This window comes from Poecilia latipinna, unplaced genomic scaffold (assembly GCF_001443285.1).
Source record: "Poecilia latipinna isolate Pla-1442-1.1 unplaced genomic scaffold, P_latipinna-1.0 Scaffold238, whole genome shotgun sequence".
Taxonomy (NCBI): Eukaryota; Metazoa; Chordata; class Actinopteri; order Cyprinodontiformes; family Poeciliidae; genus Poecilia; species Poecilia latipinna.
The window spans coordinates 137129-164387 of NW_015112854.1; the positions used below are offsets into that span (position 1 = coordinate 137129).

Sequence of the window (27259 nt, forward strand, 5' to 3'; positions counted from 1 at the left end):
CTGATTGGTTGTTTCTAGTTGCCACTGGGAGAAGGCAGAGGAAGTTTTTTTTATTTTAATTTTTTTACAGACCGTCTCATACCATACTGCTACATCATAGTGACAGCTTCAACAAATCTGTAAAAAACATATTTTTATAAGTTCCATACTTCAGCTTTAAAGTGAGGTTTGCTGTTTATAAGCTGATCTTTAGCTTCCACTATCCTCTGAGCTGATTTAAGCTGTATTTTACTTTAAAGATGCAGTATATTTGTGTTGTATTTAACGACGGAGCAGTTGGTAGCAGGTCCTGGGTTCGGATCGCAGCCTGGGGTCTTTCTGCGTGGAGGATTTGCTCTTCCTCCCACAGCATGAAAACCTGACTGAAGGGGTCATTGGGTTCTCAAATACTGCCCTTAGATATGTGTGTGTGTGTGTGCGTGTGTGTGTGTGTGTGTGTGTGTGTGTGTGTGTGTGTGTTTCCATGTGGTGACCTGATGACCTGTGTTGGATCTTATCTCATTTCCAGTCCAAAATAAAATAAAACATTCAGTAAAAAGTTAGCTTAAAAATACTCAAATGCATTGTTTCTTTATGCTAATCCAAACATATTAGTTATTTTGAAGGCAGCCATGTTTAGTTATATTACCCATTAATTATATTAGATTGGAAAGCAATGTTTCCTAGTTGGATGGAATATCGTTAATCCTTCATGAGTTAGTTTGTTGCAGAATCACCATTCAAGTCTTTTTTTTGTGCTGAGAGTCAAACTCATTTTCATTTTGTGCCTCATCAAGTCTGAATGCTGTTAGAGGGCCGGTTGTTCCAGAATGTATTGATAAAACTCATTAAGCTACCAAATAAATATAAATATCTGTTTCAACATTTAATAAGTTGCTTCTTAAAGTTAAATATTGAATATTTCTCACACTGATCGGCCCATTCAGGATTTTTTTTTGGTCTGTTTTGATAAAAATGTTCAGTAGAAACAGAAACAGTTTGGAGATCTGCTGATTTTGTGGATTTGTGAAAAACTAAAGGGACTTATTGATGTAATTTGGAGCCCAGAGGGCCACATGAAAAGCTATGACGGGCCAGATTTGGTCCCCGAGCCTCGAGTTTGACACCTTATTCTTAACTTCAGTCATATTTGAAGATCATTTTTAACTCTGGCTGCAGATCCTCAATTTGATTAATACATGAACAGGATTTGACTTAAACCATGTCATTGAATCTCTCACTCCCAGATTCCTCTAGCAAGTTTTCTTGCATGATTGCAGCAGAATAATACAGCATGATGCTGCCACCAGAGGACCCTCTGCAATTCCCAGCTTGGTATTTTTGGATTTGTCAAGGATTCTTCTGTGAAACGCACATGAAGCTTAAAATTTGTGGAAAACTCACCTGATTGCAGATTTATTTTTGTAAAATATTTAAATGAAAATGCAGATCCAGTGCTAACTGAGATGTTATTAGCTGGTGTTTCCAAAGCTGCCAATTCAGGAACAACATTCACTTTCCTCTGTTAAACCCCAAAGATCGTAGCTTCTGCGCTAAAGCTAAGACGGTTTCCACTGCGTGTATTCCTGCATATTATGTTACATTTGTTGTTTGAACTATTAAAATAAGCAGCTATAAGCCCTTGTCAACATTTGCTGTGTCTCTCAGATGGCTCAGCAGTCGGTGGATCTTCTCATGGCTTTCTTCGGGACAGATTTGTGGAGTGGACGTCTAATAGTCTGCAGTCAGCTGCCTAACAGACAGGCCACTCAAAGCGCACCAACTTTACTTTACAGTGTCACCTTAGTAAGAGTGATGGATGGTGCTCTTCTATTTTCAACATCATGCATTTTCCATCCATCCATCCATTATCTGAACGCGTTTATCCTTGCAGGGTCGCGAGGGGAGCCGGTGTCTATCTCCAGCGTTTATTGGGCAAAAGGCAGACAGCATGTCAGACCATTGAATGCATTTTATTGAGATTTAAAAATGTTTTGAGACAGAAGAGCATGTCAGCCGTATCGGTCTGCGCTTCATAGTGCTGGCTTGTGTTTTATTCTAGAGTTTAGGAATGGTTTAATCTTGATTTTGGATCGTTTGAATACCAGAATTATACATATTTTTCAACGGTTATGTTTAGGGTTGAAGATGAAACCAAAACAAGCAGCCAATGTTCAAGCTAACAGAGATATAATCACTCACTTGTTCCCAAAGGTCATTAGTGTTTTAATGACTACGGGAAAAAACAACTACTTGGGAAAAACCACTCAGGTAGTGATGCTGAACATGTAGCCCAATGCTTGTAAATTATTAAAACTATTTCACAAGAAATGCAAAACATTTTAAAAACCCAGATAGGGACATTTTACAACTTTATAATGATCATTTATGAGGTAAAATCAGGATAACTATCAAATAGAAATATTAAAGACGACATTTCAGATGAGTTTCAGTGTCTTTGAGTTTAAAAAGCTCAGATTTAGACGGTAAAACAGAAAAGGCGTCGTGCCTCTGTGGAAATTGTACTTGAAAGCAAGCAAGACCTGCTTGCGTTATTGAAAGGGTTGTGACTCACGGTTTCGGTCAAAAAGCACTATTATTAAATCTCTTTCATCCAGAGTCCTTAGGCCTTATGGCCCCCAACTGAATGAACCTTGAATCTGTGCAGGGAAACGGATAAATATTTTAAAGGCTTCATTTATCTGTCCAAAGACGTTCCTCCATCACTGTGCCTGACATTTGGTCTCGGCTTTTTGTGGTTTTGTTTTGTGTCTGACTTTCTCCAAACATGGCCGTGTGCCGTTCTGCACCCTGATGAGACTTTAACGGATGTTTCTGGAGTATTGTGGTTTATTCACAGACTAAGTTTTCCTGGAGGAACTTCAAGGCTTTTCAATGCCTTCGTTTCTCCCTCTTTCATGAACAAGATGACTCTGGGCTGGACTTCGTCCCTGATTCTACGTTTTATGGCTCAAGACCAAACAAAAGCTTCCACCCTATTTTAAGGTGCTGATTCTCTTCAAGATTCACTTGATCACGATCTAATGAAGCTAACAGAGCCACATTATCTCCACAAAGCTAACACCAAATCCAGGGCAAAATATAAAAATGCAAACAAACCATTTATTCTGACTTTGAGAAATTCATCAGTTTGACTTTGTAGGAAAAACAGTGTTTTTTTTCCTGACTTAACTGAATAGCATCTTGTAATGTGGGCGTTGTTTCAATAGCAAGGTTAAAGTTAGGAGACAAACAGGTTTTCTAGATGAATCATGATGCTAAGCATACTGCTTAATTAGCTAAAAAGTGGCTAAAGAACAATTAAGTTAAAGTTTTGAAGTGACCATTCCAAAGCCCTGATCTAAGTCCCACAGACTGCCACCTGCTGCTGTACGCACTGTGCATACCTTCCTTTAAGTAAAAAAAGTTATTGGACTTTTTATTATCTAACCCTTTCTATATAAAAAAGGTACTTCCTGTGTGTAGCCCACAGCCATGTAAGTCTGTGAAGGTGAAGACTTGCATGTCCTAAAACTAAATCTTATTGCTCAGTTTATTTGGCAGCTTGGTGCTCTTTCTGATTAAGTGAAGCTGGCTCAAAACGAATAAGTGGAGTTTGAATCCTTCTGTAGTTCTAAGAGGGGTTGAGTAAACCTCACTAGAGCTTTTTACAGTGCAGTGCTGGTGGGCTCGCCGGATCAACAGCTTTATTTTTCTCTCTGGTTTCATGGGCTGAAGAGCTGAGGAGTAAGAAGAAACTAAGAATAATATTTCCGGTTGGCTGACTGTGACATCTGCTGCACTCTTCCTGAGCGTTGCACTAAGACTGCGGGTTTAACGGTTAAATCTTGTCGAAACGTTTGCAAACATTGTTGCTTCTCTTCCTCTGTTAGTCTCACACAACTAATGAACCTGGGAATCTCCATCCTTTGCTTTCCTGTCTTTATTATTTAGTGTAATTTGTGAAAAAGAGATTTGGTTGTGCTCTTGTGGGTCAGGTGCAGGAGCCCCTAACACCAGTCCTGTCAGGAGGAACAGGCCAAATTTACATCAAACTATCTGAGAAACTGCAAGGATTATAAATGCTTGACCTTTTTTAAAATACAGCTTAGAAGAAAATTATGATGATTTGTCTTGTTTAAAAATAACCCGGTGTAGGAGGTCAGAGTTCAAATCCCCGACATTGTATTGCTTACATTCAGCTTTCTGTAGCATGTCACATCCCAAACATCATTTACCAACAGCTGCATATGACACTGTCACTAGCAGACACAGCAGTGGCATCAGTTGCACAAACGCTCCCTCTGGCAACTGTCAACAACCAGTCATGAGGAGTAAAAAAAAAAAAATAAGAACAATGTTTCCTGCAGCTCTTTGGAAGTTATTTAATATCAGATCGTATTATGTCAAACAGTCCCAACTAATAAGAAGCAAATTGCCTCAAACTGTGGTAAAGGGCTAAAAATTTGTATTCATGAGTCTTGTGGGCTTTATTGGCATCCGAAGACACTGAACATCGACAGCATGGCAACTGAACGGGTCTGTTAATTTATCTGGCAAAGAATTAATTGCAAAACTAAAATTTTGCACGACTAAATTCCTAAAATGAAAAAAGGAACAAACTAAAGAGTTAAAATCCAAACAAATCTGCAAATTACACTTTGAAAAATCAGTGATGCACAAAATATACATCTCTGCATGCATCCATTAAATCCTGCAGAGGAATATTTAAATAACTTGAATTAAATATTAAGAATATATTCTGATGTCAGCTAAAATCAGGACGCATTTTCTGAGATGTGGATTATGTTGGCGTATAGAAATAGTAAGAAAAGGAACAGGACACTTCGGGACTAAGATCCTACAGCTGCACCTTTCCTTTGTTGGATGTGTGACATACTTTGCAGAAATGTTCAGAACCATTGAACATTTTCACATTTTATCACATTACAATCATAAAACTCAAAGTATTTTATCAGAATTTTATGTGATGAACTGTATAGAAAAGGAAAATGAAACTTATTTTTCAGAAATAAATATCTTAAAAGTGTAACATGCATCATTAAAAAAAACTTTTTGTTGAAACTTTAGCTACAGCTCTTTGTCATATCTTACAGATTTCCAGTTTTTTCAGAGTAGAGAGCAACTTTACAGGTTTTCTTCCAGGATTTGACTGGACTTTCTGCATCGTTTTTAAGTGTAAATACCATATTTACTGTAAAGAGAGTTTTATTTTCAGAACTTCCTGTTGTTTACTGGCTTGATTAGCTAATCTGAGGATCAAATTAAAATAATTTGGAGCTAAATTTGAACAGGGATTGATGTACATGAAAGTCACGCATCATATTCTCAGTCATATTCTCCCTGTGCTGTTTGTGTATGTGGTGATAATAAACCAAAATGTGTTTGCTTCTTTTTAATCTCTGGCCTGTTTCGTGTAATCACAGCTGCTAAAGTTTAATCAGGGTTGCAGGCCGTCGGATACCTTTAAATGAGCAAACTCACACCTAGAAATGGTGTTTGTAAACTGGAAATGAGGTGAAGCTGTTATTCACAGCCTCAAATTAATATGCATGTTTCAAGGAGGAAACCGGACTGATTAAGGATTCGGCTGAATGCTGCAACAGCTGCGTTGATCACTTCTTTTTCTCAAAGTATTTGATGGAATGTATCTGCATATTTAAAGTTGGATGCTCTTTTTTGAGACCTCAATGGCCAGATTTAGTGTTTACTATTTCTCCTAGGAAAGATGCAACTTAAGTACATTCGGTTAGAGTTGTTGGGTAAAAATAACATTCCAAGTCTCTCACCGAGCTCTGGAAGTGTGGCAAGATCGACAGGTAGTGTGAAGAAGTCCTGTTTTTCCTCCAACATCGAATGAATTAGACAAAGTAACTGAAAACTACAAAGCTAACCCAACAACTAAACAAGTTGGGACAACACCTGCTCTCTGCTCCGTCAGGAATCATGTTGCTACTACACGTAGCAACAACATCGCGTTTTATAAAAACAAACGGAAAAGAGCAAAAAGCCTCTAAAAATTTAGTTTTTCATGGTAGATTTTTAGTCGCTGAGAAAATGACAATCCTTCACTGCAAAAACAAAGAATTTGACCAAGCCTCATTTCTAGTGCAAATACTTAAAATAAGACAAAACTAACTTACAAGTATCTTTTCAGCAAGAAATAGAAGCTTGTTTTAAGTAAACGAGACAATTTCCCCATGTTATACGTGGAACTGGTACTTTTTCATCAATTTTAAGGAATTATTTACTTTAAACAAGCTTCTATATCTTACTGAAAGGTTGCTTCTAATTTAGTTTAGTCTAAATTCATGGTACTAAGATATTTTCACTAGAAACTAGACAAAAATACTTGGTAAGGTTTTGTGTTTTTTCAGACTTTTCCTCTATAGCTGAAGGCAACTCAGCTTCTGTTGGTTCATGTTTTATTTGAGAGTTCAGGAAAAGTTTTAATCTTAAGTTTGATTCACTCGACTACCAGAACTAAAATCATTTTTTGGTGGTTATGTTCAGGGTTGCAGAAAAGTTGAAGCCAAGACATGGAGACGATGTCAGCTGTCAGTTCACTAGAAAGCTAACAGACATTTAGAGTCGCCATTTAAATTAACGTTTGTGTTTTTATGACTAAAACCATTCAGGTTTTAATGCTAAACCTTTAGTCCAATGCTTGTAAATTATTAAAACTATTTCAAAAGAATAAGTTTGATTAGCTGCGAAACCCAGATAGGGATATTTTACAGCTTATATTTAAAATTTATGAGATAAAATCAGACTAACTGTCAAATAGAGATATCAAAAACGACATTCCAGGTGAGTTTCAGTGTCTTTGAGTTTAAAAAGCTCAGATTTAGACGGTAAAAGAACAGAAAAGGTTTTGTGCTGCGGTGGAAATGATACTTGAAAGCAACACATTGGGATGTTTTTATTTTACCAAACACTCTTCAAGACGTTCCTCGACCCAAACGACTCACAGGACGGATGGGTTGGTCAGTAACTTATCCGTTTGGACTTTAAAGGCCAGAAACTCCCAAACCATGATCAGAACCGAAGCGGCGTATTGGATGAAACTTGAAACGTCTTCAGGAATCACCAGCAGAAGATCAGTTGCCCTTCACAGCAGAATTTGGTAAAACATGTCATTTTGTAAGTAATGACACACCTCACCATTCAAAGCTGCAACATTATTATTCTGGAATGTTCTGTCAAGATCCTCTGACTGAATGAACAAGCATGATGAGCGCCCGGCCCGGGATCACCTTATCTGTCAAACATGGAGGCGCTCCCATTATGGCACGACATGCATGGCTTGTAATGGAAGTGGCACGCTGGCATTTGTTGAAAACGTCAGTGCTGAGGGCAGCAACAAAACGAAGGCAGAGGTGTGTGCTGAGCTTCAGCCAGCTGTGTCTAACAACATTTCACCCGTCAGTAAGACGGAACGCCTCCTGGCCGCCCAAAGGGGCTTTTCAGACCGGATGGGGGTGCGACTTAAATGACCCGGTGTTTCAATGGGACTGAGCTGAGATTCATTTGCCTAAATCGTGATTAAAGGTAGAGGCGCCACCACACGCCACCTCACAAGATGGAAGAGCGTTACGTGGGAAGGGAGCTTTTTTTAAAACGTGTAAATGAGTCTGCGATTTGATGCCAGGAAGCACATTCACGAAAAACGGAGCTGGTAAGAGGAAGATAAATGAGAAATACAAGTACAATAATTTTTTTAAATGTTGTAGACTTAAAAAGAAGCCTGAAATTAAGATTCAGCTACATTAGATTTACTCAGATTTTGTCCTATGAGAAACTTTCTGCAAATATCTGATAACCTACAAGATGCCAATTTTAGCTGGTTCCAGTTTTACAGGTTTTATTGATTACAGCCACAGCAAACAGCTGAAGTCGCTGAAACACTTATCTGTGTCTATCTCATTTGTTCAAACACCAAATATGCCTCAATATTCATTAATAGACACTCTGGAAACCGTCTTAGCTCTATAGAAAACGTCTACAGTCTTCCTAATCTCCACTTTCTAGCGACAAAATAAAATAAATGTCGCTCTTGGATTGGCTGCTTTCCAAATCCCAACCACTAGCATGTCAAGTAGCTTCCAGTTTTTAAATTACTTTGAATATCTTAGATTTCATCTACAAAAAATTATGCATTTTCAGAAACATCTGCAAGTCCTCAACTGTCCACTGTACAACTCAAAAATCTTTTTTCTACTTTTCTTGACAATCTTTGCATAAATTCTTCATTTGTACTCGAGCTTTAACGTCCTGAGTGATTTCTGGAGATGTTGCATGTATTCAGTTGAGAGCACAAATCTCTGCTGTTGGTTTTCTCAAGTTTTTAACTGATTTTCCTCCAACTACTTCGGTTTTAGTTTCAAAAGACGGCAGGACGTTTCTCAAAAATCTAAGAGCTGCTTTGTGTCCTTCTTACTGCATCATATTTACTCATAATGTAGCTGTTTGCTCTGGCCAGATGCCTCCAGTCATAGTGGCATAAGTGACTAAAACACTCTATAACCCACAGAAGAAAGACATTATGGATGAAGAATTGACTGTTTAAAAGGCTTCAGCTAATTTGGCTTATATTTTACTTTTAATACAATAAGACTGCACTAATATATGTCTTTACAGAATGTAATTATTCATCCAAGGAGGTTTTTATTATGACCATTACATTGCCAAATGGAACATTTTAATTTAAATCTTTCCTTCCAGCTGTTGCCAACCCCTTCATTGGCCCAAGTGTTTATAGCACCTCCATCACACTTCATCATTTTACAGTGCATTGTATTCTTTAACAGCGAGACTGAATTGTATTTCAGTAGGTCAGCGAGTGCAGGGTTTGATTTCTTGTAAAGATCTAATGAGCCAGAGTCGACCTCCCCAAAAACGACAGTTCCAGCTCCCCACATCAGCGGGATTAGAAACGGGAGCGCACCGTTTTGCTCAATATTACATAAAATCACTAATAACATGTTTGGTTCCTCTGTGGGACTTTGGTAATGAGTTATTCATGCCCACAGAACGTTGATTAATTGAACAGTCTCCGGCCGCAGAATTACAGCCCATGAACTCTAATTCAGGGTGACTTTCTCCTCCCTTGACAACTTCTTATTTAATTCCATGATTATTTTCCATGCAGAAAGTCATTGCATTGCATCAGTGGCATTGGTTTAGTTGAAAGAGTAAGAGGAAAATCTAAAAAATGTGAAAATAAAAACGCAGGTGACACTGTTCTAATGGCTGGTCTAGAGCTTCTTTCAAGGGGCGCAGAAAGTCATTTGTAGACTTTGAATATTTGTTATTAAAAAGTGCAGAAGCAGAAGAATCTAAATGTCTGCAGGGAACTTGCAGGCAGAACCCCTGGGTTGATCCGCTTTCCACAGGGTTCACAGAAACTGAGAAACAGAAACGTCTGATCCGAACCCAGGCACAGCTTTTATACAGCATACTTTTACAGTTTTACACATTAAAACTGTGCAATATGGCATTAGATTCATATCATGGTATGATTTGTAGAAACCTTACAATAGAAACGAAAAACAAATTACATACTGAGTAGAATGTATCCCAGTAGATGTTATTTGTTCGTAATGTTTAACTGTTTTTGTGATTACCAATCATAGGCAGTAGCATGATTTCAATAATGGTTAAATCAAACTTAAATAAATAAAAAATATATCTGTATATAGAAATCAATAACTTTAATGTAGTGGATGTCTGCGTCAAATCCTGCCTCGTCTTCCCAGTGTTTTGACTGGAACCTGTAGTCAGTAGTGTTGCTGGTATTCAAGCAGATGATTTGCAAATTTCATCTTTCTGCTCCTGGTTTGAGTGTTCAACTCTCTATGGTCTGAAGCAACAGCGTCATTTAAACTCCACGTTCTTTCTGCCTTATGCACAGGACACACTGAGCCCATGTGCGCTTGTACGAGGTGAGGTTTTCTTTTTGTAGCTTCAGAAAGACAGTCAGGCCGTCACCCAGCTCTGACCGTGACATCTGCCGCGCTCCTCCTGAGCCTCGCGCTGAGACCACAGGAAGTTAAACCCAAACCAGATCCAGATCATTTACATTTGCACCTGCCTTTTTAACGAGCTCTTCCTTTGCCCTCTCATCCGTGCTGCTTCCCGCTTCCTCTGTTTCGATATCAGCTGGTTATATCATCAACAAGCATTACTGCGGTTAGCCGGCAGATCATTATCTTAGGCCAAATTTCTATCGTTTCTACCGTTTATATCATGCAGTCCTACTGTAAAGTGTTGTAAAAATAGATCTATTCTTGAAAATATTCAGGTTTTGGTTTTAGTAATTTTCTGTAAATAGGGAGCACATTTCAAAACTATTATATAATATGTTCTACTATGGCAGGTAATATATGCGGGTACGATAAAAAGGTAAGCTAATTTTATTTGTATAGCACATTTTCAGCAGCAAAGCAATACAAAGTGATATAAAATATCATGAAGATACAACAAATTACTGTAAAATAAACGGTAACGGTAAGATGTTGGATTCTTTAAAATTATTCTGTAACTTTGTTTGTTCTGGGAAAAGTTGACCAATAATTTTGCTGCGAATAAACCCACAGGTCCCAACGCTGAACAACTTTCGGTTCAGACATTGATAGATACTTTGCAGATAGAAAGAAATCCTGCAACAGACGCTCCGACCAAAAGAGACCCGATCTCAACATTATGCAGTCTGTCTGACACCACATGAAGTGGCAGAAGCAGCAGAGACAGCTGCAGTTCTCTAAAGGGCTGAGCCAAATTCACTGAAATGTTTGAAACTACTTCTGTGCACTGTACTTTGAAGACTCTTGAAAAACTGAATGCACACGAGAAATGGGGCAAGAGATGACGACACTGAACTCTGACTTCAGTTGTAGTCTGCCCAACGGCAAAACACCTGGCACTGGTTCTGAATGCATCATCACATTAAAGCCGCTTTAGTTTACGGGAAAGAAATGTGCTTTTTCGGAGATATTCAGGAGCCTAATGAGCATAGTTTGCTCAAAGAGCAAAATCAATTTTTAACAACAGCGATCTGATGAGGTTTACAATTATAGAACATATTCTCAGCGTTATACGGTTTTGTGTTTAAATCAGGGCGATAGTTTGGCACCAATTCCTGTTTGTCGGGCTGAACTGGTGCGTTAATCACTCTGCTTCACACTCCCTGTTTGACAGATTTAGAATGATTACAAGAAAAACCACTGTAAGAGGAAAGTAACTCATCATTTTCCTAAAAGACGAGCAAACCATTAACGCCTGAATTTATAAGTAAAGCTCTAAATGTTGGCAGAGCTGGACTTTCTTCTCCTAATTGGAGGTTTTCATTTATTCAGCACAGTTGGCATATATCGTGCATGTTAGAAGATTATATGATAATTAGGATCAGTGTGGGACGGCTCCTTTCTTTCAAACAGGTGTATCGAATATATTTAATGCACTTTATGGTGACTAACAGTTAAAATCTCTATGCTTAACCGTTTGGATGGCTCATTCTACCACAACGAAAAACTCTGTGGATTATTTTTCTTGTGGTTCTTCATCAGCAAATCCTGTTTATATGTATGATGGGTCTTTGTTTTTGTTTCTTGCTAATGATTTGCCTCAGTTGTTGCTAAACTTAAACAGTTACCTATTTGGGTTGGCAAGAATGAACAATTAGTGCAGATCTTGAAGCTACTAGATTCTCAGCCAGCGTACTGTTTACAACAATCTTTGTAAGCTAATTGAGCCAAAAAATAAAAATCTCTAAATGTTGATGTTATATCCAGAAACAGAAATAACGAGTGGATGATTAAATGTTGCATTATAGTTTAATTTTTGTAAGAGTTTCATATTTGAAGTTGTTCTTATGGGACATACACTCACTGGCCACTTTATTAGATACAGCTGTTCAGCAGATTGCTAACACAAGTAGCAATCCAGTTCGTTTAATCGTTTAGAGGCCGTGGTAACGACTCAAACCAAGCATCTGAATGGCTGCTGAATGTTTCAGAAACTGGATATTTCATGGCATTTTCACACAGAGGATGGTCAGGAAAAGGAAAAACATCCACTGAGCCCAACAACAGAGGTAACAATGTTATGCCTGAAAGAATATAGAATAAAATGCACTAAATGTCACTTCTGTCGCCAGAAAACAGAAAACTTGGACTACAATGCTCATCGACTCTCCAAAATTGGATAATAACAGATGGTGTTTGGTCCAGTGAGTCTTGATTTCGGCTCCAACATTCAGAAACTTAAATCAATGGATCCATTCTGTATCAGTGGTTCAGACTGGAGTTGGTGGTGTGTTTGTGGGATTTTTCCATACAAAATATATAAAATATTCTAAATAAAATGCAGCTTGAGAAGATGAGATACCTTGTTGTATTTGCTAAGCAGCCAATCCAGGAGCACCATTTATTTTCCTCTCCACTGATTGGCTGCACCTGGAAGAGCGGAAATAAGGACGATGATGGATGCTAGCTGCTGTGTTAGCACTAAGACAGTTTCCACTGTGTGGACTGGTGCATATTGAGCTTTATTTGGTCTGAAAAGTTAAAATTGGCAAGTGTTTTCAGGAATTAATGGATCATGGATGCTCTTAAAGGGCCGGTTGTGCCAAATATATTGATAAACCTGTTGAAATATCAATGAATTCTTACAATTAAATTATATTATTGAATATCTTTTCAGTCCCTCCAGGATTTTGTGATGCTTTTTGTGTTTTTTTTGCAATGAAAATCAAAGTGCTTGTGGTACTAATGTGGAAATCTTTAACATATTTGCACTTATTTATGACGGTAAATGTCACTTTTTATTACTCACTGAACAGATCATGGACTGTAATCTGACATCAGTCAAGGCTGAGGCAGCTGTTTAGTACAAGTAAGAAAGGTTTTAACAATTTCTGAAAAAAATCTGCAATAAACTCCCAGTTGATTATTGGCACCAAAAAGTGGAAGATTTCTTGATTTGACATTTTTGTCAATTTCCACAATAATTCTTAAGAAACTGGAGGGACTGATTGATATAATTTGGCAGTAAACAGATAAAAACTGCATTGATTTGACAACATAATATCAAATGATAAAAAGCCTCGATTTTGACGTGTGCAGCAGATGCCAAAATCTACAGCACAAGGCTATGCTGGGTTTTATTTCCCTTCGGCACTTTAGTAGCAGTTAAACATTGTTTAAATGCAGCATCCCGCTGTTGCTGAGAATGTCACAGAAAATCTTGTGAAAGCCTTGATTTTAATTAGGTTTAACTCAGTTAGGTTACTGATCTAATCTAAACAAATCTAGCATGGATCTGCAGCTCATTTAAAATCCTGCTGCTAGAAACAGAAGACCAGATTAAATCACTCCACCGGCTCTCTGTTTGTCAAAGAATGCAATTTAAAATGATACTTTTGGACCCCTGAGTCCTTTATGCTGGATTCCCCCAGAACCAGAGCTAGATAAAGTATAAGAGGTATTCTAAGCCCCCAGCAAACACTTTGTTTATGCATCAAGCTTAATTTATAGCAGGCAAGGTGATGTACACAGAGAGTGACTTAAGGGGAGGGATCTGCCGCTCCTAATGGTGCCATCCATCACCTACCTAAATCACAGCAATCATAAGTCATAACACTCAAGCACAGATAAAAATGCATGATCATGCACACCCATAAATAAACGTGCATGTTGAGACATCTCATCAGGGATGTGCTCGGTTTGCTCCCAGCCTTCATTCGCCGGTCCAGATTTCCTCGGGGAGATCTCGGTGCGCTACCTTTGGACCGCGCTGTTCACGTCTCGCTTAATGCATCGGCGCTGAAAATTGCTCTCTTTTTAACTTCAGAAGGCGAGAGAGAGCGTGGCGTACTCTCACTGGCCCACTTAGTTGTGGTTGAGTATATCCTCCCCTTGCTGCTGAAACACATTTAGTGTTACAAGAGAGATAGATGGGGAGGTGTAAAGGCCAAACCCACTTCAGGCCAAATCATTTGTTTCTTTTTTCACTCTGATGTGCAGTGATGAGCATAAAAACTCACATTACTCCACAGAAACCGTTGCAGTTATTAACCCCTCAGCGCTGCAGAGGCAAATCAAGGTGAATGTGACCAAATAGGATTCCACCGTATAAACTATTATTCTGCTTTTACACAGCTGGCATTTTATGTTTGAGAGTCTGTGAGAACTGGCAGTGAGTCCCTGTTTAGGAATGTTGGCCTGCTCTCCAGCCATTTTGGAGGGTTTTCAAACATGGTGTTGGTGTGATGCTGCTCTTAATGCCTGAAATAAATTCACACAAAAGTTATTATTCGTCCTCAATTTGGTAGATATCGTTATTTCATTCTAGCAAATCATTTTAGGCAGTTCCTGCTAGTAAATGGTGGAAAAAGTGCTTCCAAAATGGCTCTTGGTTTGTGTTAAATGTGCATCATTAGACATTAGGGGTAACATCTTGGTTTGAGGTGAGTTTGTAACAGTAATCTGAAGGCTATTAACTGGTAACTGGATGATCTCTTTGGGGATTTTCTCCTAGAGACCAGAACTTATGGCTCCATCAAAAGACTAAGGATGTTTTCATGCCTTATTATCGGTTCAATTCGGGATCAACATTGGTCCATTTTCAGTTGGTGTTATTATCTTTCACTCTGGATTGTGCCAAATGATCCAAACTCGTTCAGAACCTTTTTCTCCCCTCACGTGTGGAGGTTCTGCACCAAAATCCTCTGAAGGAAAAGATGCAAAAACCTCTTAAGAAGACATTGAGCTCAACTTCCTCCTTCACAAAATGTAAAAAAAAATGGAGTGGTTGTAAGATTTCTCTCTTGTTTTTGGCAAAATACCACAAGCCATTTCTCCCACTAGCATTAGACTCATGCCTTTGTTTTGGTTACCCAGAATGCCCTGTGCTGCAGTCCACTTCCTGCTTGGCGTTCACATATGCGTTTGAATCGAACCAGAGTTCATTTCAGCTGAATTGAGGTTGAAAGGCGAACCAGATCTTGCTTTTTTAATCGTCACCGGAGTTTGATTACGCAAACGGACTGGACTTTCTACGCAAACGAACTGGAGTCATCCAGGTTCCTGAACCACCAAAGCAGAAAACATCTTCCAAAACATTTCTGCTTCCTTCTCATCTGTCCACAGAATCTTTTTTTTTATATAAAAGTCTTGGGAATCATGAAGATGTTTTTGTTTTTGGTGAGACTCTTCCTTTCTGGATGATGGCTCTCGTTATGTTTTCCCAATGCCAGAAAAGTCTTTACGTCTCTTTCCAGCTCATATTTTTTTCTTCATGTCTTTTTGACTCCATGTCAGTCGAGCTCCAGTCAAAATATTTCTTCTGACAGCAATAAGGGCTGGGCGTTGCTATGGAAACTGGATTAAATTATTTTTAAAAATATGGTTAATTGATTATTTAACAATGACGGTAAATATTGTTACGTTGCCAGTTACTGAAATTTACATTATGTATTCACTCAAATTATTCTGGGGAAAAAACAGGAATCTGTAAATGCAGAAAGAGTTTGGAAGGATTGTTATAAATGTTTCAAAGTGATTTTATATATTAACAGCTCTAGAAAAAATTAACAGACCACTTAAAATAATCAGTTTCTGATTTTACTTTTTATAGGTCCATGTTTGAGTAAAATGAACAAATTGTTCTTTTATTCTGTGAACTTCTGACAACATGCCTCTGACATTCCAAGCATAAATTAAATTTTTATTTGCTGAAAATGAGAAAAGGTCAAAATAATGAAATGATTTAGTGCTTTCAGACCTCAAATAATGCAAAGAAAACAAATTCATATTCATTTAGAAACAACAATACAAATGATTTAACTCAGAAATCAATATGTGGTGGAATAATCATGCGGTTTTCAATGGAGTTCAGTGCAGAGCTCTCTTAATTTTTTTCCCAGGGCTGCATGTAGATTGATAGAGCGCCTTTAAGGTTTAGCAATACAGTAACATCTTATTATTTTATTATTAATAACCCCCAAATTTCTAAATGCTTCCATTGCAAAGTTAGCATTTCAAATCGAAGTCATACAGTATAAAGCGTTGCTGGAGGCGAAATAGTGCCCATGCTGTCAAGATTATATATTCATGTATTCATGCTCTCAGCACAAATATTAATCTGGGTGCTATTATTTATGCATTTGAGAAAGAAATGGAAACGCCAAACAAGGAGGAGTATTCAGTGCATTGCATTTGATCATATCACCTTCCAGATGTTTGCGTCGGTAACCACTTAAAGCCTCTGGTTTGATTTAAAATCAAGATATAATGGATGATGTGGGATTATTCAACAGGCTTTGACCTAGCTGCAGCTAAGAGATCAGCATTTCATGTTTTTGTTCCTACAATCTAAAAACAAAAGAATCTAATTTCTCTAAATTAACATTTATTGAGGTTTTTTTTTAATGAGAAAGAAGAAAAATCCCTGTTTGAAGTCATAATAGGATTAAATGTGTGTTCTGAGAAAGAACTAGAGCTTAAGAGGAACTGTAAGTCGGTCTGTTTTGCAGGGATCAAGAGCTTAAGCAGGAATTAGTTTCCATGAAAAAAAGTTTCCATTTTTTAATTATTTCTCTCGTCTGTGAGCATAAATTAGCCTCCTCAGATAGCGTTTCATTTTTCTAATTCCTTGCCTGTGATATTTATGAAGATGAGAGCTGACGAAGATAAAAGAAGCTCAGATCAGACGTACACCTTGACGCTGTAATCATTTCAACACAACCACAGAACATGCTACGCTAATATCGTCAGATCAAAGGTGGGTTTTGCTTGTCTCATTAGCCAAAAATCTCACAAAGAATTGACATAATCAGTCCAGCTCTTGTTGTCTGCGTGGTTTCTTTTGGTCTGTGGGAAAAAAAACCCAACTTCACAGGGACGGGGCAGAGGATTGGAGCAAGGTGGAGGAACAGGCTTGAGATCTCTGAGAGTGGCAGGCGTGTGGCGCGTTTGTATTGGTTCCAGCTGTCTGGACAAAGAGGAGATTAATTACATCAACTTTGGGCTAATGCTAATTACTAACCTAATTAAAAGCACATTAAAGATGTTGGAGGGGGTGGAACCTGTTTGTGAAGAGACGGATAGTAATTGCTCTGTACTTTTTTCGTATGTCTGTGCAGCAGGAAGACGACGCGAAGCAGCAGCTTTTATTTAGACGCATTTCAGGCAAATGAACAAATGAATGAAGCTTTTAATTGCAGTACAAATTCTCATTTGTTCTATTTTTCCACAATATCTGAATAAGATTACACGTGATTCATTTCATTAAAGGGAAACGTTATCCAAACTCGGGTAGCCCTATAGGAATGTGTAACCGCCTCCCTTGTTGAATCATGAATTAACTGTGATTAATCACATCTTCTTGGTTCAACTTCACTTGCTATGTCCAAGTTATGATTACTGCCAGACACGCAGAATAAAGAAATCACTGCAGGCGAGAAGAGGTGCCTCATTATGAGCCTCATTAAGAAGCAGCTCATAACTGTAGGCAGGCTCGCCCAGCGTCCCGCTGCCACACAGTAGCTATGGCTGTTCTCAAATGTTGGGAGTTTGTGGGACATTACTGACTCCTGGGAGGTTTGAATTAACCTTTGACATGGTTAAGGTTCAAACCTTAGTTGGTTGATTCAGAAGGCAACGTAGACCCAGGAGTGGGCAACCCAACACAATTATTCCACAAAAATAGGCATCGAAAGCACTGCTGGCCTCACTTCCCTTAGTTAAGACGAGCATTTATGATTCAATTGTAAGAGAAAATGAGCAAAAAGAAGATCTATGGGAGAGTTTAAAGATCACTTCAAGCCAAATAAACAATAACAATGTCATGACGACTATATTCTTTAACCTGATAAGAAAAAAAACTACTTTGGACGTGCTAATATAATTTACGCCATTATCTGTTGCTGTTATTAGATCCTGCACCTTTTAACACTCTGTGTTAAAACTACATACATTTACCATTAGATGTCACAAATAAGATCAGTTACTCAGTAACTGTGTAATGTACCAAGTGTCAAGCATGGTGGTGGCAGCATCATGCTGAGTTTCACTGCCAAAAGCAACAATGCACCACAGAAAGTTGATGGATTAATGAAGGTGAACAAACTCACCATTCTTCAACTTTTTTAAAGAAAAAATATTTTTGATTTAACTGCACATTGCCAAATTAACTAATTAGCTTTTTTTTAAAACTTTTCCATTACATGGTTGGCATAGCAACAGATCCTAACGGCGTTTTTACTACATTTTTCCAGTATTAACTCCAGGATTTCAGGGCACTGTCTCTGTAATGAACTTTTGACCTCTGACCCCTGGAGATATACACTCTGTAACTCTATAAAATGATTATCATAATGAATGGATTCAGCAGTTTTATTTATCACCTAAGATGCTTGTACAATCTGCATGGAGAAGTACTTTCTTTAATCTACCTTCTTACTAAACTTGTGGATATGTTTGCCAGTCGTTGCCCAGATTAATCTCAATGCTCAGGGAGGAAGGAAGGAGCCTCAACCATCTCCAGTTGGTGCAGAATATTGCAGCCAGGCTCATTACCAGGACCCAGCGCTGAACCCGTCACCTCTGCGCTCTCCTCCCTGTGCAGGCTTCTTGTTACGCTTGGCAGTGAATCTAAACCCCTGCACACATCCACAGCCTGTAATGGTCCTGCCTCTGCTGCCTCTCAGACCTCCTGACCGGGAACGGACCCGATCTGACCACCACAATGCTCTGCTAACTGTCCCCAGGTCACAGTTTGCGACAGCAGGTTTTTGGAGCTGCTGTTCCATGAACTCAGGCTTCGTGATTATTCAGCTCCAATGCTGCATTTTTAAGGTTTTTGTTGTATATTCATTACGCCTTTGTTTTTGCTCATTGTGACCCAAACCGCTCGGCGCTTCTTGTAAAACACTTTATAACATCATTAAGAAGTTTTTGCAAGCAACTGAACAACTGTGTTTGCTGTTAAAGGACTAAAGCAGAGATAAAATGCTCTTTATTCACCCAAGATGTGAAGAAGTAGTTACTTTTGGGAAGACTGTAGTGCCTCACAAAAGTTTATGCCATTAACTTTTATTTTATTGGTAATTTTTCTGAGACATAAACGCATAATTGTAAAGAAAATGTCTGAAAAGACCTGCACTCCGTATTACATAGAGAAAATGTAGTGCAAACGGAGCGAATGAGAAGGTGGACGGTAATTGGAAAATGAACCGCCTTCTCGGAGTCGGGGAGTTTAAAGGGATCCACAAACTTCATCCAAAATGCCGAAATCAACTTTTATTGACTAGTGATGACTTTTGCGTCATTTTGTCCGTAGAGAGTCATCCACCTGCTGAACTCGGCACCAGGCCCGGGTCGGACAGGCCACTGTCCAAGTGTGTGATTGGTCAGAAGTTTGTTTATTTACTTTGAGTTTATTTGCATAGCATATTTGTCAAGTGCTGTCATTACACATTCATGATGTTTCAAAAGTTAGATGGTTCTGCAGGTGCAAGAAACGAGTATCTAATGCACAATTCTTCACTAAATAACTACCATATTAATAAGACTGGTGAATGATTCTTGCACGTGCAGAAACCATGTGACTGCATGTCGACTGTTCAGATGAAGAATGCCTTTAAGAACGTTGGGGTAATGTTCAGAAATAAGGGAATAAGTCCTCATCTACGGCCCAAAGCTCCGGGTAGTGACTGAAAGAACAAGATCCAGAGACCAAAGTGAGTTTCTGGGTTCTGGTTGGCTTTTGGACACCACCCACTGGGAGGAGACCCAGAGAAAGACCAGGACAGACATGGCTGACCTGGGAACGCCTGGGGATCCCCCCGGAGGATCCGGCCCAGGCGGCTGGAGGTCGCTGCCTCCTCGATTAAGTGAAAGATAACGGAGCCAAATGCAGGGAAATTTTGGAAAAAGAAAACCTGTTAGAGAACTTTAAACAGTGGTGGAGGTTCACCTTCCAGTGGGACAAGGAGCCTGGACTCACAGCCAGAGCCACAAAGGAATGGCTCAGATCAAATTAGTGCCTCGTGTTGGAACGGCCCAATCGAAGTCGCTAATTAAATTGAGAGTCTGTTGCAAGAGCAGAAAATTGCTTTTCATAGACATTTTCTATTCATCCTGACTGACCTCAAGCTATTTCGCAAAGATCTGTATTCTATAGAAGTCCAGAGCTGTTAAAAACAAACCCCGGAAGAGTGGGAGCTCTTATTGTAGCGAAAGTGAGTCGCTGCTCTCAGCACCATTCAGATTTTGAATAATTAGGTGACTTTTAAGGACAATGGACTGGCTGACTGGATTATTTAGAGGCATCAAAGCAAAAAAGGCGTTGAATATAAATGCACACAATTGTTTATTATATGGAAAATATTTTTAAAAATTATATTTTTCTTGCACCACTGACACAAGGAGTTGCAGGATAAAGAAAGAAATGAACGTTTCAGCAATCAGATGTAGAACTTTAATAAATCTTCTCCAAAACATTACCTAATGGCAAGATTTCATTTTTATGACATCTGCCTTTACAGATTTGTGCTCTTTAGCTCTTGTCTGTTTTTGTGCATCGGCTCAGAGCACAACCCGAAACTTTGCTGTGATTCGCTCTCACACAAATTGTCTTCTGTATGACAATTTGTGCCGCAGAGTTTTCCTCGCTCACTTCTACCTGAGAGGGAGATAAAGGGTTGATTGAAGACTCCTCAGCCCATTTGATAACGCCTAAATCAAAGATCTGCTCAGGGCGCGTTCGCCTGAGCCGCACGGCGAAGAGATGTGCTTCAACACTGACGACAATCTCGGCTCCAGCAGCAAAAAGCTGAGCCAGGGACAGTTTGGAGCACATTTGAAAAGCTTTTGAGACTGCTTAAGTTGAGCGTTTGTGTTGCTAAATCAATAAGGACTTGTTGCCGTGTCACAGTGCGGTTAAAAACACTCAGAAAGTGAGCCGAGTGCCGCTCTGTCTGTTTTGGAGTGCAGAACAGTTTGAGGCTCGTAAGCTCTTGAATGAGGGGAAAATGTCAAAATGTTGCACTAATTTGCAGCAACATTTTAACAAGCGTGACTCGTCCTGTGGGGAAATCCCTGACATTTAGATGTGCCGGGGTTGCTCACCCGTCAAGATGCATAATTGACTCTTTCTCCTGAATTTATTATGTTCTGGAGGAAAATTAGTTCCTGAAATCAATCCATGGTATGCTGCTTATCGAGATGATGCTGTACATCTGCTTATCGATTCACATGGAAAGTTCCTTTGTTTTTTAATTGTTAAATCTTTTGTGTATCGTTGGCACTTCTGTCATTTGCCAACTCTTAAGATGTCAGGGTCAGGGTTTGCTTTTCACAAAAATGAAGAGTTTATGTGTTTTCCAGCACAAAACTGATGCTATTGTTTTTCTTTGTAACAAAGACATGAACACATTACAGCCATCCTTTTCTTAAAAAGCTGTTTGTTTTATGTCAGATGTAATGAGAAACATAAAGTTTCACGTTCGTCTTCACCGTTTACAGGTAAAAGTTGACATAAAATTGATCTTTTCAAAGGAAAAATCATGTGATTTCACATTTCTTTTTACTTATCTTTGTTTTATAATAAAATTTATTTGAAAATCTGATACATTATGCGATGCTTATGTTTTACACGTTTTTGTACTTCCATTTGCGTTTCTATTGCTTCTAAAAACAGCCAAAGCGCTTAAGGAAAACCCCAACCAAACCAGCTGGTTTTTGGCGTTGAGCTCATGATTTTTGGTGTCTGGAAAAATGACCCGTTGCAAAAACTTCCTAAGTGTAGCATCACATATCAGCAGGCTCCGCCCCTCACCAAGTAACTCCAGGAAAACCCAAATTGAGCTCCAGTTTTACCGCTGTACAATGGCTGCTGGAAAAAACAATTTGTTGTGCAGGAGGCTCCACTTCTGCTTTGCAAAGACGCACAGTTGCATAACTGTGCATCCGCTTGCAGCTGGGGGAGTGACCAGCAGCAGCTTATTTAGATTTAAAGTGACAAGGTCGAAATAGGCAGAACAGAGTAGATTAAAATCTCATTATCTTTTAGTATAAAAGATGTTTTGCATCAACAGCCCATCTGTTGAAGGAAGACTTTCTCACGGCTCTCTGCAGCATTTAAGCCATCCAGATCTGGTTATTCTGTTCGTTGCCCTGCTGCCTGACAGTGTGAAGATTCGATCTGTCGTCGCCTTCAGAGCCCGATTGTTGTCTTACCAGCTACTTGCTGATCGTCTTTTTGCCCATTGCCCCCTGCGCCGGTCCACTGTTTCATTCCTGACATATTCTGAGGTCACATTTTGACCTTTGGTCCTCCCTTCGGTGGAGGAATGGGAGAAAATTGATTTTGCAGACAGGCGTGCTTTGTGTAGGCAATGAGTTGAGGTCAGGATTATCTGCAGCTGACTGACTGATTTTGTCACAAAACCCAAACTCTCTCCAAATTGTAGCAGATCAAATAATTATTCCCCAAGTGTGTTTCATTATATCTGTTGCTTTTAGCTGCTACTTTTTTTTCCCAAAACATTCAATAGGTCTGGCCCGGTGACAATACGCGTCTCGTTATAAAACTGTTATGGCTGAAAAATTAATTGAGAGAGTAGAGAAGAGCAACATTATTAAAAATGAGAGAGAAAAGGTCAGAGCAGGCAGCATGAATGTGGGATTGTTGAGAGTGAGTGAGGGAATGTTGACAGATGCTCTTATTTTTAAAGCTTTGTCAGTAAAAACAGTATTTTCTCTCAGTGACACTTTCACTTTTTATGCCTCTTGCACTTTTCATGCATTTTCACGATGCAGTTTTAATGGATTTTATGAGGTTTTTATGTTACAGACAACAGAAAACAGATGGCACATAGCTGTGAAGTGGAAGGACAATGACACAAATACATATTCAGACCACTTTAATCAAAAAACCTAAGTTTGTTTAAAACAAAAATAAACTAGAGGAATTAGCTAAGATATGGTAGAATCATCTGTTCAAACAAAATATCAGAAAATAATGTCCAATAATAATTATATTTTGTAAGGAAATTTACATTTTATCACAGAAACTAACATATCGTACGTCTAAATTATTTAGTGTATCTTAAAGTCAGAAATGTTCTACTGTAGATTTTTATGTTGCCATCTAAACTCCAAATTTCACAAATCCTCAAAATTCACACAGAATCAACAGATTCCCACATTTTATTCTGGTTTTTAGTGCAAAATCTTTCTCAAAATTGACCAAAATCAGCTTTACTTGACGTCCAGTCTGTGACGGACAGAGATTAAAAAGTCACATTTAACATCACACATTAGCGCAAATATTGCAAAAATACTTTACAAATATTCCTAAATTAGCGCCACAAAATCTGTGACTTTGATTGAAAAAAAAAAAAAAAACACTTACTGAATGCTGAAACAAACAGCTAGTTAATTCTATTTTAACACTTTAATTGGTTTTGTTAATACATTCTGGCCCTATAAGAACATTCAGATTTTCAAAATGGAAAAAAAATGAAATGAAATTCTAGTTTGCAAACTCTACATCTTGTTTGCTGCAGCCATACGAAGCATCAACATCTGACAAAGTTACGCTCTGCATTGCCGGGCTGCGTCGCTCCGATCCAGCTGCAGCTGCCTTAATTAGCTTTTTCTCACTTGATATTTTTTCTGCAACATTTCAAAGATTTTGCTCAAAATTTGCATGACAATTGGTTGGAAACATTGCTTTTGACTCATTAGCACCAAAACTTTAATCAAACTACAGTTGGAGGTTTTGAGGAAGTGATAAACAATAAAGCAACAATTTTTTTCATTTTCACTTTGGAAACCTGTAAAGTCATGAATAGATGTCCAACTTCTTGATTATGACGTTGAGTTTTGTGCTGGTCTAACCAGTAAATCCTTCAGGCGGTGCGTTTGGAGATGCAGGGTTTTACTGAAACAGTGGCGTTTCAGACTCCAGCTGTTCTAAACAGACTCGACGTCGTGTAATTGAAATTTAATCTACAGATTTCTCTTACATCCTGTCTGTGTGTCGAACCACATGGGAGTTTATCAACCACTTAATTGCTTATCCTTATTTGCGTTGCTGGCGCTGTCACAGGCCCGCTGTGGTGCGATCAAATCACCTGGAACTAAAATTAATTTCTCGTCGTAACCACCAGCTGCGCGGCGCTAACGGCGTCCTGCTCTTTCTTTCTTTCCTTCCTGTTCTCTGCAGAACGAGTACACGTGTCCACGCCCCCTACCTGGTGCCTGGCTGGGAGATGTGCCTACAATCCATTAACTCTCAGAGAAAGGACTGTTTGAGATGATGCAACAAACGAAAGCCCGGCCCGCCAGGATTCCTCTCTCATCGCTCAGATCGGAGGAGACGCTTCAATTGTCCTCCATGCAAACGGATTCCAGGCAACAATCGATCCAGGAGGAAAGGAGGAGATGACGTGGCGGCTTCTCTCTTTTTTCTTAAGGTTTTATAACATTTTTTTTAATTATTATTATTATTATGATTTGGTCATTTGGCATTTCTCATGATGCTCACTTCACGAACACACGCACCGATGGTTGAGGATTCCTGTTGTGCGAACTAATGAGAGCCAAGGGATGGATACAATAAAGATGGCCGCCCACTGCAGGGACCCTGATGGCTTATTGTCTCCACAAGGACAACATGGCGTCGTACGAAAAGGACAAGCTGTTCCTACAACACAGGGGTGTGTAATTTAAAATGGGTTTCCATGTTTTCAACTCCTGTGAAGCATCATTATATAATCTTTCAGTACATTTTTTAAAAAAAGAAAGAAAAACTAAACATGAGCTGCGACGGTTCCTCAGAAAGTACCAAAAGAGGAATCCGCTTTGGTTGTTTTGAAGCATTTTGTTTTGTTCGGAGAGTTTTATAAATTCTTTCCAAATAAAATGAAATTTCAAGAATAACTTTTAATAAGAGAGACAAAAAAACAAAACAAAACAAAAAAACAAACAGAAATGAGGACAGATGCTCCAATCAAGGACAAATTGTGATTTCCAGAAGTTCTGCTGTTGTTAATGTTGTGTTTTTCTTTTCTTTATTTTTATTTTTTAAGAAAAAAAAATGTGTGTGTTTGAGCAACAGATACCAAAGAGCCAAATGAATCCTCCTTTACTTTTGGCTCACCTTAACATACCGGCGCATCTCAGAGCATTTCTGTATCACACAGAAAGTTAATTTACTTCAGTGAAACTGGAGCATTACCTTCAGAAAGTTGTTTATTTCTGTTCGTTGTGATGATTACAGCTTTCACCAAATCTAAACGAAACACAAACAGTTTCCCCAGAAAGCTAAAAGGAAATATAAATGCTATGGAATTAGACGAGCATCCTCCTTGAATCCAAGCAAAGTAAAGTTTAGTGGAAGGAAAAACTGCAGTAGAAAAAAGGTCCAAAAGCATTTAAGTACAAAAGACTGAATTACAGTTTATTTGCTCATTTGTGATTTATTTGTTAAAATATCAATACATATGCATTTAAATATAAATATTTAATTAAATATTTTTATTTAATTTAAAATATAACTTTTCTTCTACATTTCTAAGTTAGATTTATGAAAAAAGTAACTGTAGTCCTCCCAAGAAAGTGGTTATCAATTTTGCTTGTGCAATTTGTTTCCCACTGCATGTTTTCCTTCCACTAAACATTCCCCCAATATGACTCTGAGCGGCCATTTTCTTGAGCAATGACAAATTGTGACTCATCTTAATAACTTCGATTTTAAAGGAATATTTTAGGTAAGAAAATTAATTATTCATCAAAATCAACAGAAATAAAAGCTTGAAATACGTCTTAAGCAGCATTACTGAAATAAATAAACTTTAAATGAGATGCACCTATACTTCACGACAAATCTGGTATTTGTTTTCTTTACAGATTAAATATTAAAAGAGGCCTCAACTCCCTTCAGGTCCAGCAGTGCTTTGCTGCTGAAGCTGCTTTTCTCTCTTTTCTTTTTCTTTCTTTTCCTCCTCCCCTTTTTTCTTCTCATCATGTGTGCAACGTGCGTCTTTGTGAATAAACGACCTTGCAGCGGCAGGAAGATCTTGTCGGAAAGAAAACTCAGCACTGCTTTACATTGTAAAACTTTTCTTAAACCAGAGTAAAAATTTAAAAAAAATCATGCTTTCTTCAGAAACAATCACCCTGCTCGCCCCCCTTAAACAGACTGCATAATGTTGCTGTGCACGGTTCTGCGTGGGCTTGTGTTTCTCTTTATTTTTTTGTTTTTTATTGTATTTGAAACCCACTGAGTTGTGGATTGTTTTAACCTGTACTCTTTCTACACAAGGAGAAGAATAATACTTTTTTAATGTAAATCTCTACTACTTCTTCTTCTCCCCATCTGGATTTGTTGCGGTATTCTCTCTGTTCACTTTCAACAGTATGTTTTATAATTAAAATGATGACTTTACTGGTGAGCAATAGTAATTGGTCAAATTAAAAACCTCCATTGATCCTTTTGTGTGTCAAAGATTTGCACGTTTCTGTTCTGAGTTTCATGAGTCTCTCTCTCTCCCTCCCTCCTCGGGTTTTCCACGCAGATCTCCCATGAAGAGGCTGTCAAATCCGCATTAGCCTCATTAATTGAGAGAGCAGAGCATTGATCTCTGTTCGACCGGTCTGTTCACGGTGACACTCGTGGCGGGCCCCTCTAATTACGCTCCCCGTGTTCCGTGTTGCGGCTCGCAGGAGGGAGCCGCGCTCCGATCGTTTGCTCCATGTTTGCTGTTCTTGGAACATGTCAAGCTGTCGGCTCACAGGTCCAGATGGCCGATCTGTCCAGCGCCCTCTCCCTCTTTGCTTGCTCCTCTCCACCCACAATGCATTGCAATAGCATTCACACCTTTAGGTTTTAACCACAATGGGGTTTTATCCGCTTTTCCAACAGTAAATATTGGAGTATAAGTGCAACGATTAGAGAATAAAACACATAAAATTACAAGAATTTCTTAAAACTATGAGAAACTATCATAAGAATGTTACAAAAACAAAGTTGTACAATAATAAAGTGGAAATAATACAAGAATAAAGTCAAAGTACGAGAATAAAGAATAAATAAAAATAATAAATGAAGAATAAAGTCTAAGTCGAAATATTATGAAACAAAGTTGTATATTCATACGACTTTCTAGTCAAATTCATAGTAATATTATTACAAGAATAAGTCAAAAATAAAGTGGTAGTATTAAGTTTTACAAGAATATAGTTGAAAT

The 27259-nt window shown here is 38.5% G+C and overlaps 1 protein-coding gene across 2 annotated transcripts in view; it reads left to right on the forward strand.

Moving 5' to 3' along the window:
- Positions 1–26504, forward strand: part of LOC106947406 (leucine-rich repeat transmembrane neuronal protein 4-like) — a 73327-nt gene extending 46823 nt beyond the window's left edge. The window contains exon 3 of one of the 2 annotated variants that reach the window (XR_001424978.1): positions 24235–24315. Coding sequence is in view for 1 of the 2 variants with exons in the window: in XM_015032392.1 (XP_014887878.1) it covers positions 24235–24300 (66 nt within the window). In the remaining variant the exon portion in view is untranslated. Of the gene's footprint in view, positions 1–24234 lie in introns of both variants that reach the window. The other variant, XM_015032392.1, reaches the window with a different exon arrangement.
- Positions 26505–27259: the final 755 nt, after the last annotated feature.